Below are 16,934 nucleotides of genomic sequence, written 5' to 3' on the forward strand. Positions count from 1 at the left end.
ACAATGAATACATTGACCCAACTACTCTATGCATTGACCAATATAAATAGTCAAAGATTGAGTATATAATGACTAGCTGACGCCGCGCGGTTTCACCCGCGTGGTTCCCGTTCCCGTAGGAATATGGGGATAATATATAGCCTATAGCCTTCCTCGATAAATGGGTTATCAGATATTTTCAACGGCGAATACAGAAAGCTAAAATTTAATTAAAAATAGTTAACATTATTCATTGTAATCATGACAACACTACTTTTATTAGGCTAGTCAAGAGCTGGTCACATTATTTTTAAGGACATCTTAATCTGTGCCTGTCAGTGTCAAGTTTAGTACCCTATATTCAATGTACTCTATGTTTAGTTCACAAACGGCCTATTAGATAGTATAGTATAATAGTTTTGGTTTAGTTATGGTTTAGTTTAACTCTTCTCAACAAAGAGTACATATATTAATTTCTCAAATTTTAATCGTCGAGTAATGATTGGGGCTCTACGCTCTACTCATTAATTTACTCCTTGGCTCTCTAAAGATTATAGCACTTCGTAGGCTATAGTATAGTTAAGTTAAGATACGCCTCAAATATGTTAACAGTGTTACTGTTATTGTTTTTGTGTTTAGTGACGGCAAGTGCAAGTGATAGCATTTACAGCGTGGTTTGCACCGATACTATCCCAATTAACTATAGCAATCGAGCAATTTTGGAGCCCGTACTTGGTGTCGGAGGCAGGTTCCGCTTAAAATGGTGTACGGAGGTGCGTAAAGATATCAACAAATGGAAGCTAGACTTGTCATATACGTCAGTGAAACCTGAAGACTGCAACGCAGAGTACTTCGGTGAGAGAGCTTCCCTTCCCTTACATTCTTCCTTCAAACAAAACATCACAATGGACATTGAAAATTGTACAATATATGTAAGTATGTATATATTTTCATACTAAGTAGAAATAATACTTATTAATTTATTATAATTATTAGTTGAATAGTACACTTGCTGGGTTAGTACTTACTTTTGATAAAGACAGAGTCCATGGTACAAGTCTGTCTGTCCTGTCAGGCTATCATAAATATCTATTGGGTAGGTTGTTAAGATTTTAAGGTTTATAGCTGAATAGCTCTATGGTTAAGGGATTGGAATCAAATCTTAGAGGTCCACGGTCCACAAGTACCCTCTCCTGACTTCTTTAAGTAGGGAGGGGAAAATTAACCATTAGTGTGAATAATCAATGTGTTGCCTACTTTGTAGCCTACTTTGTTTGTAACAAGTAGGTCTGACTTTCTTAATCTAAAAGTAAAATTCATTGCAGTACCAAACATGATGTAATTTTTTGATAGTTGTACCTCTTAAAATAAACTTTTGCTTATAACCTTTCTAAAGAAGTGACAGAAAGAATGTATAAATAATATTTTTAATATTATAAACTTTTGATGTTCTTTTGTAGGTTTGCCTTACTGCTATCCTGGATGCAATATTTGGCCCAAAATGTTACTACATAGACACACAGCAATACATTGATAGTAAGCAATACATTATCAACATTTGGACATCTCGGCAATATCAATATGTTGAAGAAAACCGTGATTTTACAATGAAACAAGTAAACAAAAGTAAGCCTTTGGTCACCTATCAACCTGATGGGTGAGTTACACATTTTTTTAGTAGAGTACAAATATATTTAGTAGAGTCAAAATAAGTGTTATAAATAAAGAATGACTTAGTTTATTTATTCATTAGTTTAGCCATAATTATGCTCATATATGATGTATTTTTATTAAGTAAATTATTAAGATGCTTTAGTGAAAATAATGTTTGATTAAGCATCATCATCATCAGCCATTTAATTAAAATGTTGCAGAAACACAGTTTCACCTGTGTAGTTCCCATTCCTGTGAAAGTATGGGGAGAACATATTGCCCATGGACCCAGCACTCTCACTCTCTCACAGTGATCCATGGAATGCTAAGTTATCGTGCAGAGGCATGCACAATGTTTTAAACTAGGCTAGGCTTTTAGGAACAAATTGTACAAAATAAAAAATTGCTTCTTCAATACAATATGTTTGTAATGAGTCCTCAGGGTAGGCAGGGCACTTTTGTATTTATGAAGTGCACGCCTCTGTCTGTTACTCCCTGATAATTTAGTTTTCTATTGGTAAAAAGAATTTCAAATCAATCTAGTAGTTTTGAACTTATTTATTACATACAAAATACAAATCTTCCCTCTTGATAATGTTAGTATAGAACTTGGAAACTTCTTGGAACGCGCAAACTTTGGAACAACATGATTACTTCGGCACTGCACTATAAACCTCAGTCCACACTCCAATTTTACACGTTTAGATCTAAGACGCGCGAACTGTTTCACTTTATTTTGCCATACCACGCCGTATCGGTTGGCTATTTTAGGATTTAAACTATCGTGAGTGTTATTCATATTAATTGATTATGAAACACGGCTAAAACTCACGTGATATTAGGTCGGAGTATGCCCGACTAGTTTCGAACCCATACGGGGCCCTTAGTCATGATTCTTGCATCGCGGCACGATCCAAACTGCGAAGCGGCTCCGCGACGCGCTGCTGCACGCATTGCGCGCGCGGAGAGGGCTTGAGTGGTGGGGAGTGAAGGTTCCGTTACCCTCTTCGACGGTTCATTAATGTCATCTTCATTAGAGTCATCTTCTTGTAAGCAAACCGAACTATTGTGACAATGAAAGAAACAGCGGTTTCCACGCTGTGGGCAGCAACCATCCATGATCCCGATTAAAATTCGAGTGACGACTAATTTCTATCGCTTCACGTATCTTACGAGGTACTAGAAACTTTTCCCTTGACAATACAGAAGCCTTATCAAAACGAATATAATGAGTCGTACCCGAAGCTAGAACATGCTCGGCTATTGCTGAACCGTCCGTGTCCACATTCTTCATGCTACGTATGTGTTCTCTTACTCTTGTGGTAATGTTACGGCGAGTCTCACCGATGTGCCACACGATCTACCACAGTCACACGGAATCTTGTACACCCCGGGCACGTTCAGCGGATCCCTATCCTTAGGCGATCGCAGTATACTCTTCACCAGTGCAGGTGGACGAAACCGCGTCACTATGTCAAATCTCCGTTGGAGATAGTGGCTGATTTTGTCCGTCACGCCCTTCACATATGTTAAGTACACTGGTGACCGGTTCACACAGGACGGTTTCCGCCTAGTTGTTGTTTGTGCCCATCTGGAACTCTGACGACAACTATAGCCATTGTTCTCCAGCTCCTGTCTCACCACTCTTAGTTCGCACTCAATATAGGGTGGGTCACAAAGACTTAGGGCTCGATTTATGAGGCTTCTTGGTACCGACGATATCTGCGACGGATGGTGGTGCGAACTCGCATGGAGATATCTGTTGGTGTGAGTCGGTTTTCGGTACACCGTTGTGTGTAATTCACCACCAGACCCCCGGATCACCATCACATCTAAAAATGGCAGAACGCCCTCTTTTTCTTCCTCTTTCGTAAAATGAACCTTCTCATGTAGACTGTTGAGACACTGGAATATTCCGGTCAAATCATCCCTATTTACAATGACAAATACATCATCCACATAACGCAGCCAAAAACGCGGTCCATACGTCATTTTATCGACCAACTCGCGTTCCACCCACTCCATAAATATATTGGCCACTACAGGTGCAATCGGCGACCCCATGGCAACACCGTCTATTTTAGAACCTATTTTAAAACTTAAGCTAACTTATATAACTTGAGCTTTATTTTCTTCCATCATTTCAGTGAAGATGCAGTATTAGTGTGGCAATTGAGTATTCCTGCTTCTACATACAGTGTCAAGCTCACTTGTGGCGAGGTAAGCATGGCCGCAACTAGCAGCTAGCGGAGCTATTTCTGAGGGAGTTCGTCCAGTAAAGGATCTGAACTTACATATCTCTGCTGTCAAGTGGCATTGCATGTTTTAGTCTATTGTTTTTTTTAAAATCATAGTATGCCTACTATATTAGAACAATACACACAATCTAGCCGCTAACTAAGCTTGTGTTAACGGAACTAAGATAACGTAATATATGCATACTACCTACTGAAAAAAAGATATGTATAATTCTACTTTTAAAATATTTTTTTAATATTGGATCAGTAGATCTGAAGATTACCCTTTACAAATCCATTTATTATTATTATTATTATTATAGCTTTATTTCCACTTAACAGTTTTACAATACATAATATGTTAATAATAAATTTTAAAGTATTTATGTTATTTTGTTATGTGGCCCCCTATGGGTAAAAGCCTCCTCCATTTTTTTCCAATTTTCCCAATCTTTGGCCATATGCATCCAGTTATTTCCTGCTGTTTTTATTATGTCATCGACCCATCTCTTTTTCTGTCTTCCTACATTTATTTTGCCAATTAAGCCCTGCCATTTAGTTGTTTAGTTAGTCCATCTCTTATCTTTATATCTTGACAAGTGTCCTGCCCAGTTACATTTTTGTTTTAAACTGAAATGAGGAGCATCTTTTAGTTTAGTTTTCATTCAGATGTCTACGTTTCTTGTTTTTGTATCTTCCTCAATTTCAGTACGCTGCGTTCCATAGCATGTTGACATGATGAAATTTTGTTTTTTACTGTGTAGATCTATGTCTGACTAGCTCGAAGTTAGGCTCGGGAGAATGCAAGAATCCATTATAATCTTTTTTATAGTAAGGCTATAGTTCCCTTTTAAAAAAATTCTTTTAGGGCCCAGTATTTCTTCCAAGCTGTACTTATTCGTCTGTCTATTTCGTTTTCATTACTGTTTGCTTCGAAGGACACAGATTTACCTAGGTAAACATATTTATCCACATTCCACATAATCTATTGGTCTTTCCTCTAAATTGGTTTCTTTTGGCTGTTTGTCACTATACTACTATCGTTAACAACTGAGTCTTAGGGCCATAAATCATTTCTCTATATCTATCTCGCTTGCACTTATGGGTCTTATGGAGCCGTCTAGTGAAGGGTGTAACAATGAAAGACATATTATCGATAAGTAAAGTTTATTATCGTATCTTGTTCACAAAATTAAAAAAATTAACAATATTTGATTTAATATAATACATATTTCATATTATATAATTATTAACTAAATAAACTTTTCAATTCATTGAGAAACAGGAATACGTTGTGAATCAGTGTTCGAGCTTGAGGGCTAATATCGCCATGTAATTTCTTCAGATCAACGTTAGAAAATAAAGTATCCATAGTGCGCAACGAGTAACACATGAATGTATTTATTTAATTGCAGTAAACACATTTATAGCAAAAAAAATACGCAATGCAATTACATTAGAAACCGACCAATCAGAATCGTCCAAATCATTATTGACTCATCATTAGCACGTGCGCAGGTAGCCGTTTATCGATAATTAGGGTGCGCAGGTAGGCGCGCTGCACATTCCTATCTTTTTTGACTTTTATGACCGGACGACTCAGATGATAACGCGCATACTATAATAGCATTAACAACTGAGTCTTAGGGCCATAAATCATTTCTCTATATCTATCTCGCTTGCACTTATGGGTCTTATGGAGCCGTCTAGTGAAGGGTGTAACAATGAAAGACATATTATCGATAAGTAAAGTTTATTATCGTATCTTGTTCACAAAATTAAAAAAATTAACAATATTTGATTTAATATAATACATATTTCATATTATATAATTATTAACTAAATAAAATTAATCTTCATCTGAGTCTTCATCATCAGAATCTTCGTCTTCTGCCAAATTTATTATATATTAGTATCCATAGTGCGCAACGAGTAACACATGAATGTATTTATTTAATTGCAGTAAACACATTTATAGCAAAAAAAATACGCAATGCAATTACATTAGAAACCGACCAATCAGAATCGTCCAAATCATTATTGACTCATCATTAGCACGTGCGCAGGTAGCCGTTTATCGATAATTAGGGTGCGCAGGTAGGCGCGCTGCACATTCCTATCTTTTTTGACTTTTATGACCGGACGACTCAGATGATAATGCGCATACTATAACTTAGTTGTGGATGTTTTGTTTTGGAGTTTAATCCTTGGAGCAATGCTTCTAGACTTTTCGCGGATTCGCTAAAAAGAATAATGTCATCTGCAAACCTTAGGCGTATTAAGTTTCTATTTGGTAGCCATATGCCATTATTTTCCCATAATATTTTTGAAAATGTCTTGAAGTACAGCTATGAATAGCTTTGGGGTCAACGGGTCTTCCTGCCGTACGCCTCTTTCAATTACGAACCACTAGTTTTTTCAGTTTTACTCTGCTTACACTTTTAGAATAGTTGTTTTAATGACATTTATATATGTTTCATTTAGTTACCTACAAGGTAACACCAACCTCCCACTCCCAATTTCGTTCTGCTAAAGTGTTTTTCAGATAGTATGGGTACAGTGACAGTTCGTTTCACCCTTGAAAGTTTGCCGCGATTCACGATAATAGTAAGTATTATGAACGTCATAAGACATCTGTCACCGTACCCATGCTATGTGAAAAACACTATTGAGAATTATGTACCTGTAAATAAACCCAGAATTTGATCAATGTGAAATCAGAAATTTTGATAGTATGAGAACGTGCCTGTTTATAGTAGGTAATTAAATTGTGTTTTTGTAATTTTTATTTTTCCTGTTTATGTGATGTTTTCTTGTAAGTGGGAATATGGGATGCCCCATGAGGCCCAGGTTTTACCCGCCTCGGTATATAGATTAACTTTATTTTTATGGATACTATTAAATTACATCTTGGAAGCAAGTAATTTACTCTTTATTCTTGTATTTTAATGTTGATATTCATTTAAAATATTTCAAAATTCATTTACTTCAAGTAGATCTTATAAGGGTTCCGTTTTTTCCTTATGAGGTGTGGAAATATAATTAGTAGTCCGTGTCAGTACCCAGTAGTAACAAGGACTACTATCAGTTAATATTAGCAGTATTTGGGATGTGTGTGCAGCCGGTGGACGTGGCCTGCAGCTCGCCGTCGGAGACGCAGGTGCGCTGCCGCGCGCGCGCGCCGCCCGGCGACTGCTGCGCCGAGTTCACGCACGACGCGCCCTGGAAATCGCTCTCTTTCGTTCCCCACACGTTCAGTTATAACTTCAGTGAGCCGCTTTGACTACCACTTTGCTTCCATAACACATAACCACCGATACCGTACATCATAATCGGTATCATCATGTACCTAATTTACCGATTTTTAAGAGACTGTCTCGATGATTCAACGCTGAGGCCATCTGGCTTTGATTTACGATATCCCGGGCTCGAGACCTGAGTCAGGATGTGAAATTAAAATTTTATGTTTTTTACTTTTTTTTACCAAGGATTCTTAGTAAATTTCAATCACGCATGTAAAACGTTGTAGTGTAGAAACACTATCACCGTACGCCGACCCGCGTCGGCTCATTTGCAGCGTGCAGGATCTGATCTCTGAATCTTCCCTCTCTTACAAGGGAGGCCTGGTTCAGCCTGCAGTGGGCTATTCGAATAGGCTGTTATCGATGATGTACGGTGCTTTATCAGCCCACAAAGGCATGGCAAAAGAGTTGCCGGTGCCACCGCAGCAGGCGTCGCAGTGGTGGTGGGCGGCGGGCGCGCTGGCGCTGGCGCTGCTGCTGGCGCTGCTGGTGCTGCTGCTGCTGCGGGCGGCGCGCGCCGGCACCGAGCGAGAGAACACCCTGAGGATGTGGATCGATGACATATCCAAGTGAGTCGTCAAGGATGTACGTGTGTTTATATACAACAGTGCATCGGACAGTGCATACGCATCAATGTTTTTTGCTGAGGGATTTCCCTTAAAGTAAACATAAATGAAAAGGGCTGTCAACTTAGTGTAAATCGGTAGAAAAATCGGAAGAATTTCCATGTTTTCTCAAAAATCGTGGAAAAATCGTTGCATTTCGGTATATCGCGGCACATTTGTAGCGTGCAGGATCTGATATCTAAATCTTATTATTATATATTATTTACTCCAAAAATATTCCTTTTAGAACACCTTGTTGAACTAACAAATTCCTTTTAGAAAACCTTGTTGAATATTTTAAATTAATTTTCGATAAAGAGTTATGGGAAATACTCCTCAGGACCCTGTATATTTAAAATCGTCACGTGTGAATTACAGGCGCTGGCAGCGAGCGGGCAACGCGCGCGCGGCCGAGCGGCTCGTGCTGCTGTACGCGCGCGACTGTGCGCACGCCACGCGCGCCGCGCGCACGCTGGCGCAGCTGCTGCAGCGAGTCACCGACTGCGACGTACGTACCCTGACGCCTCATATCTGCAGGCGCTGGCAGCGAGCGGGCAACGCGCGCGCGGCCGAGCGGCTCGTGCTGCTGTACGCGCGCGACTGTGCGCACGCCACGCGCGCCGCGCGCACGCTGGCGCAGCTGCTGCAGCGAGTCACCGACTGCGACGTACGTACCCTGACGACTGACGCCTTCTACTGATACCTCATACCCGCACGCCACGCGCGCCGCGTACAATAAAAAGTTTCAAAATGGCGGCCTTCTTTTTAAATTTTGATTTCAGAATCTGTTTTCGCCATTCATGTAATGCCTTGATATCGATTTTGAAAGAAATCGGTGCAGGAATAAGAAATTACAAAATGGCGGCCTTTTTTTTAAATTTTGAGGTCAGAATCTGTTTTCGTCATTCATGCAATGCCTAGATATCGATTTTGAAAGAAATCGGTGCAGGAATAAGAAATTACAAAATGGCGGTCTTTTTTTTAAATTTTGAGTTCAGAATCTGTTTTCGCCATTCATGCAATGCCTTGATATCGATTTTGAAAGAAATCGGTGCAGGAATAAGAAATATCAAAATGGCGGCCTTTTTTAAATTTTGAGTTCAGAATCTGTTTTAGCCATTCATGCAATGCTAGATATCCGAAACAGATTCGATATAGGAGAATATCTCGCCTTAAGATACAATTTTAATAAAGCAGTCATATAACAAGGCGGACATACTATGTCTCGGTCTCCCTTATTCTTACTAACTCGCACCCAACCCAGCTCTATTTGCCTGTGCACTTGTCACAAATTCTTGGGACTTTGCCAGGACTTGTGTTCTGGTTGCACCACTCGGCAGTCAGCTGAGTTTGTGCTGCGTCAACCAACTGTCGCCCGCAGGTGGTGGACCTGTACGCGCCGGAGACGCTGGCGGGCGCGGCGCCGGCGGGCGGCGCGTGGCTGCGCGCGCTGCTGGCGCGGGCCGGCACGCGCGTGCTGCTGCTGCAGAGCCCCGCGCTGGCGCTGTACTGCGCGCGCCTGCTGCCCGCCGCCGACGGCTCGCCCACGCTCGAGGTAGTGCACCCCCACAGCGTCCCCCGCGTCTGCCGCTCCGCCCTCACGTTCCGCCCCTGTCGCAGGCGCCGCTGCTGGGCGGCCGCATGGCGTGGCGCGCGCCGCACGCCGCCGACTCGCTGCTGCTGCTGGCGCTGCGGCTGCTGGCCGACAGCGCGCACGGCGAGCCGCTGCCCTACAAGAAGTACTACGTCGCCATGTGAGTGCCGTGTGTGCGAAGCGGTCGGTGCTGTCTCGTGTTGCTCACGTGTGCGCTGTCGGCAGGACGGCGGGCTTGCAGCACGACGACGCGGTGCCCGCGCTGACCCCTCAGCGCCGCTACCGGCTGCCGCACGCCGCCGCCACGCTGCTGCGGGACCTCTCGCCGGACCCCGCGCTCGACCCCCTGCGCGACCCCGCGGCGCGGCATCTGCTGGAGCAGTACAAAGAGGCGATGGAAGACTTCAGACAGTACACTGTCGACCACCCCAACTACCTGTTCGAGGATCTAGTAGTCGAGTAGGCTTTGCATGTTCGCAATACTACATTTACAATCCGCAATGAGAACGGGGCGCTAACTGTTGTAACTGTCGCGCGCTCCGACGGACACACAATGATTCCAGGATTTCTGCTCGGCTTTTATTTTAAATGCAAATGCTATATACGTTCTTCTGTGATTATTTTAGTGATTAATTAATAATGAGTTAAAGGGGAAATACTTTGAGTTCTTGATTAAAATAGTATGGCTTCTACGCATTGTAAATGACGAGACAGTGAACTGGTACCGACTTCAAAGTGATCAGAAGATTACACATACGATGTTATTTTTCGCTTTTTAGTTTATTTTTGTGTTTTTTGAAGTCTGTTGATTTTTTTTGTTAAAAAGATTTTATTTATATTTAATGTTCAGCATTGTTAGCTAGGTGAGAACTGTCGGTTTCAATGAACTTTACAAAGCTCCAGCGCGCAGCGGAGCACTCGTACACAGTGTGTACTCTAGGCCTTCAAGCTCACAATAAATTGAGGCTACATTTGAACGGTGTTCAATAGCCAGTTGTCATTTGTTCAAAACAATACACTAGTAAAATTAATGACAACAAGAACTTACCTTATTTTCGGTGTTCTTCAGGCTGGCACCTGGATGAGTAAGTTTTGAGGACACACGGGGCCCTTGCCCCCCATTCTCAGGGGGCCCCGAAGGACTGACAATATCGATATCCTTCAAAATATTTACTTAGTAGTAGTAAGATATACCTAATAGAAGATAGAAGATTTTACTCAACAGAAACAATAATCGTAACCAAAAAGCCAACAGCATTCTAAGACCATTATATCATACTGTATTTGATTACCTATAATAAATGGTCAGACTTAGTAAAAAGAATTAGTGTAATTCGCTTTTGTACTTACCAAAAGGGCCCTAAATCCCGCGAATGTCCGTACGCGACCGTCTTCAATCTACGCGTCGCTTCGGTCGCACCGCGAATCTATTTTGTGTCCTTTTTTGTTTTTTTTAATTCCATTCCCCTCCAACTAGTCGGGAAAGACTGTATTAGAAGAGGGTACGATAATAGACCAACGGAGCGGGGATCGAACCACCATCGACGATGAGTCCGGCCGCTCTTACCCTTGAGCTATTGAGGCTTTGAGGCCCTATACGGTCATATCAGAGCACTCTTGCATGTAATTGCAAGAGCACGAAAAAATGCACCTTACGTGATAAGTCACAGATGCCAATCAATTCAACAGCGTGTTTCAAAAATTGCTACATATATGCATATATTAGTGAGATGCCGGGTCGATAAAAATTTAAATCTAAGCATACAATAGTTTGGTGTCAAAATCTGCGGATATACAGGGTTACAGGTTAAGTCGACCTAGATCCTTTAGGGGGTTATAGCTTCCATCATTTCTAACTAATTTTTGTATGGAAGACCCTACCCCAAAGTTAAGAATTTTTAAGTTATGGCACATTTAAGATTTTTAGAAAAAAATCCGACTTTTTGTCCATTATCCACGTTTTTCGCGATTTTTTTTGTTTTATTTTTTTTTGCGATTTTTGAGTTCTGGATGAGTTGTTTCACATATATGCATTATAATCACTAAAATAGTAGCTATATGAATCAACTTGGTTGTAGTAGACGATTGAAAATAAGATACGGATTTTAACTTTCTTTCTCAAAGTTGACGACAGGCCATTTTTCAACTTGTATTGCGCGTGTCGGAAAAATGGCTTGACATTCAGAAGCGGATTCAACAGAACACAATTAGTATTAAGAAGGTGATGTACCTAAAAAATAAACATTTTCTTATAGGAAATTTTAGTAAACCTGCTTAGAATGAATAAAATAAATAATTTGCCATATATTTTAAATGTGACCAATATTCCAAATTCCTTCCTACTAGTCGGCAAAGACTGTATTAGGAGTGGGTACGACAATATCATATATTTTTTAAACAATTATTTAATAAGTAATACATAATTTTAAAGTCAACGTTATTAATTATTGTTATAGAGCACACCTGTTATACAAACTGTAGATATGCATGTAACAGTTGTTAGTGTACATAATATACTATGTAGTAAGTTAACGAATGTTAAGTTTAAGCGTTATTCGCATTAGAAAACTTAAAGTTTTAAAAAGTTTTTAAAAAAAGAGGTTTTAGTACCTGTAAAGGTGCCTATAGTTCACGTTTTGGCTTCACTCCGAATATTTTATTAAAGACAACATAAAAATGTATAATAATGCAATAGAGTAGAACTCCACTTAATTTCGTGTAGTACATGGAATAAGGGTCCGAAATATATCGATATCAATTAATAAATGTTAACGATTTCCCAAGAAACTACATTTAAAAATCATATATTTTTTTAAATTGTCCAAACGTGAAAACGTCCATTTCGGGACGCCACGATATTACTTGACGTACTGAACATCAAACTAATTGTTAACTAATATTCTTGTCAAACGTTCCATTTGTATGGGATTTATTATAGTGACGTCATGAGACAGTTGAAATATAGACCGTCATGGCCGACAGGCGTTTTGCGTAGTATTGTCAAAAAAATTAATAGAAACCGACTTGTCCAGTTTCTATCAAAAATAAAATTTTAGGTACAGTTTCGGAGAAAAAGGGCATGGTCAATTGTCGTCTATTTGTTGAAATAACTTTAAAGGTAATTTATTTTTAATTCCAAAAATAAAATTTAAAATCTTCTTATCAAGACCTTTAATTTGATGTATCACACGATGAACTATGAAAAAGTTTTTTTTTCAACTTTCCATCTTAACTCCCATAAGTGCCCCCCATGTTCAAAGTTTACCTTTTCGCGATACATCCCTGTATTTGGGTCACACCAATAGATATGTGTACTAAATTTCAACTGGATTGGTTTGGTACATTCGGAGAAAACAGACATTAAAATGTGCGCCAGTGATATTAAAAGGGTATCCACCGTTTTTGTACTACGCTCGGAACCATAATTATGATAATTTTTTTCAATCTAGTGGAACGATAATAAACAATTTGAGAGCATTTAAAGTGTCAAGTAGCATACTGTCTTACACGGCCTTTGTCCCCATGTTTTATTAAACCTAAGGCTACCTCTTGTATTCTATTCGCTTGGTATATTTCTTCTTTATAAGTAACGAATGGTAATAAATAAGATCTAATTATTATTATTAACAACGACGATGAATTATACGATATTAAGGTTATTTAGTTTCGTCCAACGTTTAACTAACGCTTCCGACTTGAACAGAACATTGTGTTGTGCACATCGGAATTTAGGTCAGTAGGTACGTGTGTTGCGTAAAAATATAAGTATATTAAAATAATAAAACCGAAAACAATATCTAAGTACATATTATGTTGCTGCCGCGAACTGTTTTATCTCGGGGGGACTGATAGCGCGCGGGTCGCCTCACGCCTCACAGCTGTTTACAGTGGACTTATCGAAGATTGCGGAGAGCTAATGACATTGGATTGTAGACCTTATGTGCATTATTATAAGTTTGCGTATATAATTGAACAGAGTGACCTAATCCAAAGTTTTATACAAAAAGACGATCTATATAGAATCTATACATAAATTTGCTTTAATGTAAATATTGTGAATATGTTGCTCTAAAAGTTACTGTTTTATCCCTCAAGATCTTACTGTAAAGATGCAAAACTTTAGTAGTGCAAAAGTTAGGTGACAATTCTTGATAGACAGAGATATCATCGCGTGTGAGCACATCAAGAAATACGGAATAACGTGGACCTTCTTACGTGCTTATCTCCGTAGAGGCACTCTAATACCAACATCACAATATGAAGCAGGAAATGTAGCCGCACCCCACGCTATAGCTTGGCAAGTGCGTTCGTAACACTGCCGATGTTCCGCGCGGGCCGGGGGATGAATAAAAAAACCCACGACTGAAGCACGTATTTCCCCGCACGCACGATTTCAGTCTTGCCCCCCTGTCGCCCGCATATCATGGGAGTGTCAACTTACTTGCCAGACTATAGAGCCAAGTGTCTGCCGGAGGGCTAGTATCTCCATGGCTCGGAGTGCGACACGCCATTTCTATGGCCTTGTTATGAACATTTTTGTGGTAGGAGCCACCCGCACGCGCTCCTTATCACGCCTTATCGGTCACGGCGAAAACAATCGGTCAAGTAAACAACTTTGTATAGGAATACCGTTTTCCGTAAACTGGGACCTAGCGAGCTTTAGACACTGATTTTTAACATGAATTAGCTTTTTGTAAGAATCAAACCACTTAGCTTTTCTTTGTAATAGTTTTGTATTACAAAGAAAAACTAAGCCCGTGACTTCTAAAACAAAACATGAACGATTTACATTAAAAATAACTTCAACACCTTTTAACCCTTCAAGGCCAATTTAGGGATACTCGCAGAATTTTGAAAAATAATGATTTACATTTATTTTTAGTATTTTATGGTAGTACACATACCAATTTTCACCCTCTTCTGATTTTATTTTCGCGACCAAAAGTGTCAAATCGCGCCAAATTTTATTTGATTTAATTCAGTAGTTTCAGTCCGTCTTTTTGATGTGTCCATCAAAAAGACGGACAGACAGACAGACAAAAATAAAAAATATATATTTTTATGTCACATTCCAACAAAAAATTTCATAATTTTCAAAATATATTGTACAAAATTGGGGACCTGTTACAATTTTATTATAAGTAAGTACTTATAGATCTCAACACTTAAAAAAGGGTGGTTCGATTGTTTGTATGCGATCGTAGCTGTAAAATGAATAGGGTATTTTTTAATAGAAAACTATTTTTCAAGGAATATTTTATAGTACTTAGTATAACAATATCCCATCTTATTTACATTCTCTAATAACAAATCTCCAATGTATGTAGGTTCCTCACTCTGGAGCCCTGACCACCGGTTGCGCGGGAGGGTTTATTTATTTATAAATTTTTAATAGCGTTTTGTATTATACTTTTATATTAACATTGTTAAAAATTTAAAAAAAAAAGGTTATTAAATAAATGAGAGAATAGAAAAAATCTCCTATGTTATCTTAGGTGTGTAGGAACTGTATTATATGTATATGATGCTTTTAAAGTAGGTATATTTTTTACACGAAATTTACAATATACAATAGCATAAGGCTTTTAAGAGTTTTGACGATAAGTGTTGTATGTTTAAGTTTTAACGCTAAGCTAAAATACACGTTAAGCCTTAGACCATTAATTATTAATGGTCTAAGCGTTAAGCTTAAGTTTTCACAATACTCGTGCAATGCATTTTATCTGCGAGACAAGTTAAAGTTTTCAGATCTTTATTGAATAAATATATTTTTATACGTAATTTACATATTTTTATAGATTATATAGATTTATATAAATAACTTTTACCTGTTATACTCATTATATTCCAGGAAGACCGTTTGCCGATCGTAAAACTAATATAAATCCGGCTTAAAGGAGCGTAAAGGAAAGACACGATTTTATTTTTGGCCGTAGTGTAAATGTAAATAACTAATAATAATAAATAGCATTTTCATTTTTTCATTGCAAAATGTTCATGTTGTGACATTTTTTGTATTTGACATTTGTACTAGGTACTATGAGTATCTATGTATTGTGCCATAGTATTGTAATAATTTAGTCATTTGTTGTTTGTATAAAACATAACTCGAATTTATGATCTTAAACTAAATGAAATTTTTAATATTAAATATTCATACAATACGTTAAGTATGTATAGCATAGTCTGACCACAAAAATAAAAAATCTGGATTGATGGCCACAGGTAGGTACTGCACCTACTTGTTAGTTATCTGTGCTTATGTGATCATGGGAGAAATTAGATTGTTAATTTTTTTCGCAACATAGCATATTTTTTTTTCTGATCAGGCTGTACATTACCTGTTACTTATTTTTATTGATAGTGTATATTTCTAAATAGTTGTAGCTTTTTTCTTTTGATTTATGTTGGTTACGAGTTGTTGCTTAAGAAAAGCGCCTTTTATTCACATTTTCCAATAGTTTTTAAAACTTCAACAATTTTTTCGCAACAACACCACTGAGGTATCGTGTTTTAGCAGATTTCCAAAAAGGAGGAAGGTGTTGTATGTATATTTTTTGTAGTCATGTTCTGTCACAAAGATCTCTACCATTGTAGTAGATTTCCAGAAGTTTTAAAACAAATGTCTGCCCAGTTTATGTAGAGATTACATCAGTCTTTTGTTTTAGTTATTATTTCGGTATATTTTGTAATAAACAATCAAAGTTTTGCTGTTTTTTTTATTTGACTTCGTGTGGCAATACCAAACGGATTTGTGATAAACACTGTTAAAGTGTGTATATTTAACTGGAATATTCGCGTAGAATAGATATCGTTCAATACAGGCGAGCTGGAGCTTCTATCATTAATGAACGTATAACTGTACCTACAGATTTAATTAAATTTTACTATAATGTTGCAGACTCTGGTAATGTACTCGTGTACGTATGGACTGAAGTGCTGGCTTGTCTTGATTGTGTTATTAATACTTATGATGATAATTGTTTTGTTATTAAATTTACAATAGATTCATAAGTTGTCTCATTTTAAGAGCAATCCCTTTTCTCTTACTGATGTATTGTCTTATTACCAATTCGAAATTATTAAGCAAATTTTTATGCAACAGAAATATATTTTTGTTTGTGGCCATATTGTAGCAAAAATAAGAGAGCTCAGGATTTTTTAAAAATTAAAACTACTTACTAATTTAATTAAGAATACGCCTGTTTGTTCTCTAAAGAAGAAAGTAAACCCCGGCCGAGAAGCTGAATCAAAATGACATTTGTCTGTGCATATACCTACATTAACAAGAATGTTAGATGAGTATTCCGGCGTTTACATTATAGATGTCAAATAATTGAAAATGTCGTACACGATTGTAATGGCGTCAACGTGTTTTGGTTCCTCGTGGCACCTCGTACTGTACGTCGCTAACACCCGAAACGTGTTACTGCGCCTAGTTCAACTTACAAGCCGCTTACTATACGACATTAGAACAATGGGTAGGCTAGCCACCAGATAGTACAACCAATGTATCGAGTGAGCTATTGGCTCGATGTACCACTAGAAGCGTTTGAATCCGCCG

General features: G+C 38.5%; 1 protein-coding gene across 3 annotated transcripts; it reads left to right on the plus strand.

Annotated features, from left to right (window-relative positions):
* Positions 1 to 313: 313 nt before the first annotated feature.
* Positions 314 to 16,384, plus strand: LOC112048833 (uncharacterized). 3 transcript variants are annotated; one of them, XM_052883477.1, is made up of 9 exons: positions 316 to 834; positions 1,440 to 1,636; positions 3,780 to 3,852; positions 6,991 to 7,138; positions 7,557 to 7,740; positions 8,155 to 8,443; positions 9,158 to 9,331; positions 9,397 to 9,530; positions 9,596 to 16,384. In XM_052883477.1, the coding sequence occupies exons 2-9, from the start codon at positions 1,587 to 1,589 to the stop codon at positions 9,831 to 9,833; spliced, it is 1,290 nt and encodes a 429-aa protein (XP_052739437.1). In that variant the 5' UTR covers positions 316 to 834; positions 1,440 to 1,586; the 3' UTR covers positions 9,834 to 16,384. The 3 variants fall into 3 exon arrangements, with proteins under 3 accessions (XP_052739438.1, XP_052739437.1, XP_023942278.2); XM_024086510.2 differs by having other exon boundaries at positions 317 to 911; XM_052883478.1 differs by having other exon boundaries at positions 314 to 911; positions 1,440 to 1,605; positions 6,991 to 7,740.
* The last annotated feature ends 550 nt before the right edge of the window (positions 16,385 to 16,934 follow it).

This window comes from Bicyclus anynana, chromosome 9 (genome assembly GCF_947172395.1).
Source record: "Bicyclus anynana chromosome 9, ilBicAnyn1.1, whole genome shotgun sequence".
Taxonomy (NCBI): Eukaryota; Metazoa; Arthropoda; class Insecta; order Lepidoptera; family Nymphalidae; genus Bicyclus; species Bicyclus anynana.

Excerpts from the sequence above, each read along its gene's own strand:
- LOC112048833 (XM_024086510.2), top strand. The coding sequence starts at position 582 with ATGTTAACAGTGTTACTGTTATTGTTTTTGTGTTTAGTGACGGCAAGT. Across the intron at positions 7,139-7,556 it reads CACGTTCAGTTATAACTTCA|CCCACAAAGGCATGGCAAAA; the intron begins GTGAGCCGCTTT and ends GTGCTTTATCAG. Across the intron at positions 8,444-9,157 it reads AGCGAGTCACCGACTGCGAC|GTGGTGGACCTGTACGCGCC; the intron begins GTACGTACCCTG and ends TGTCGCCCGCAG.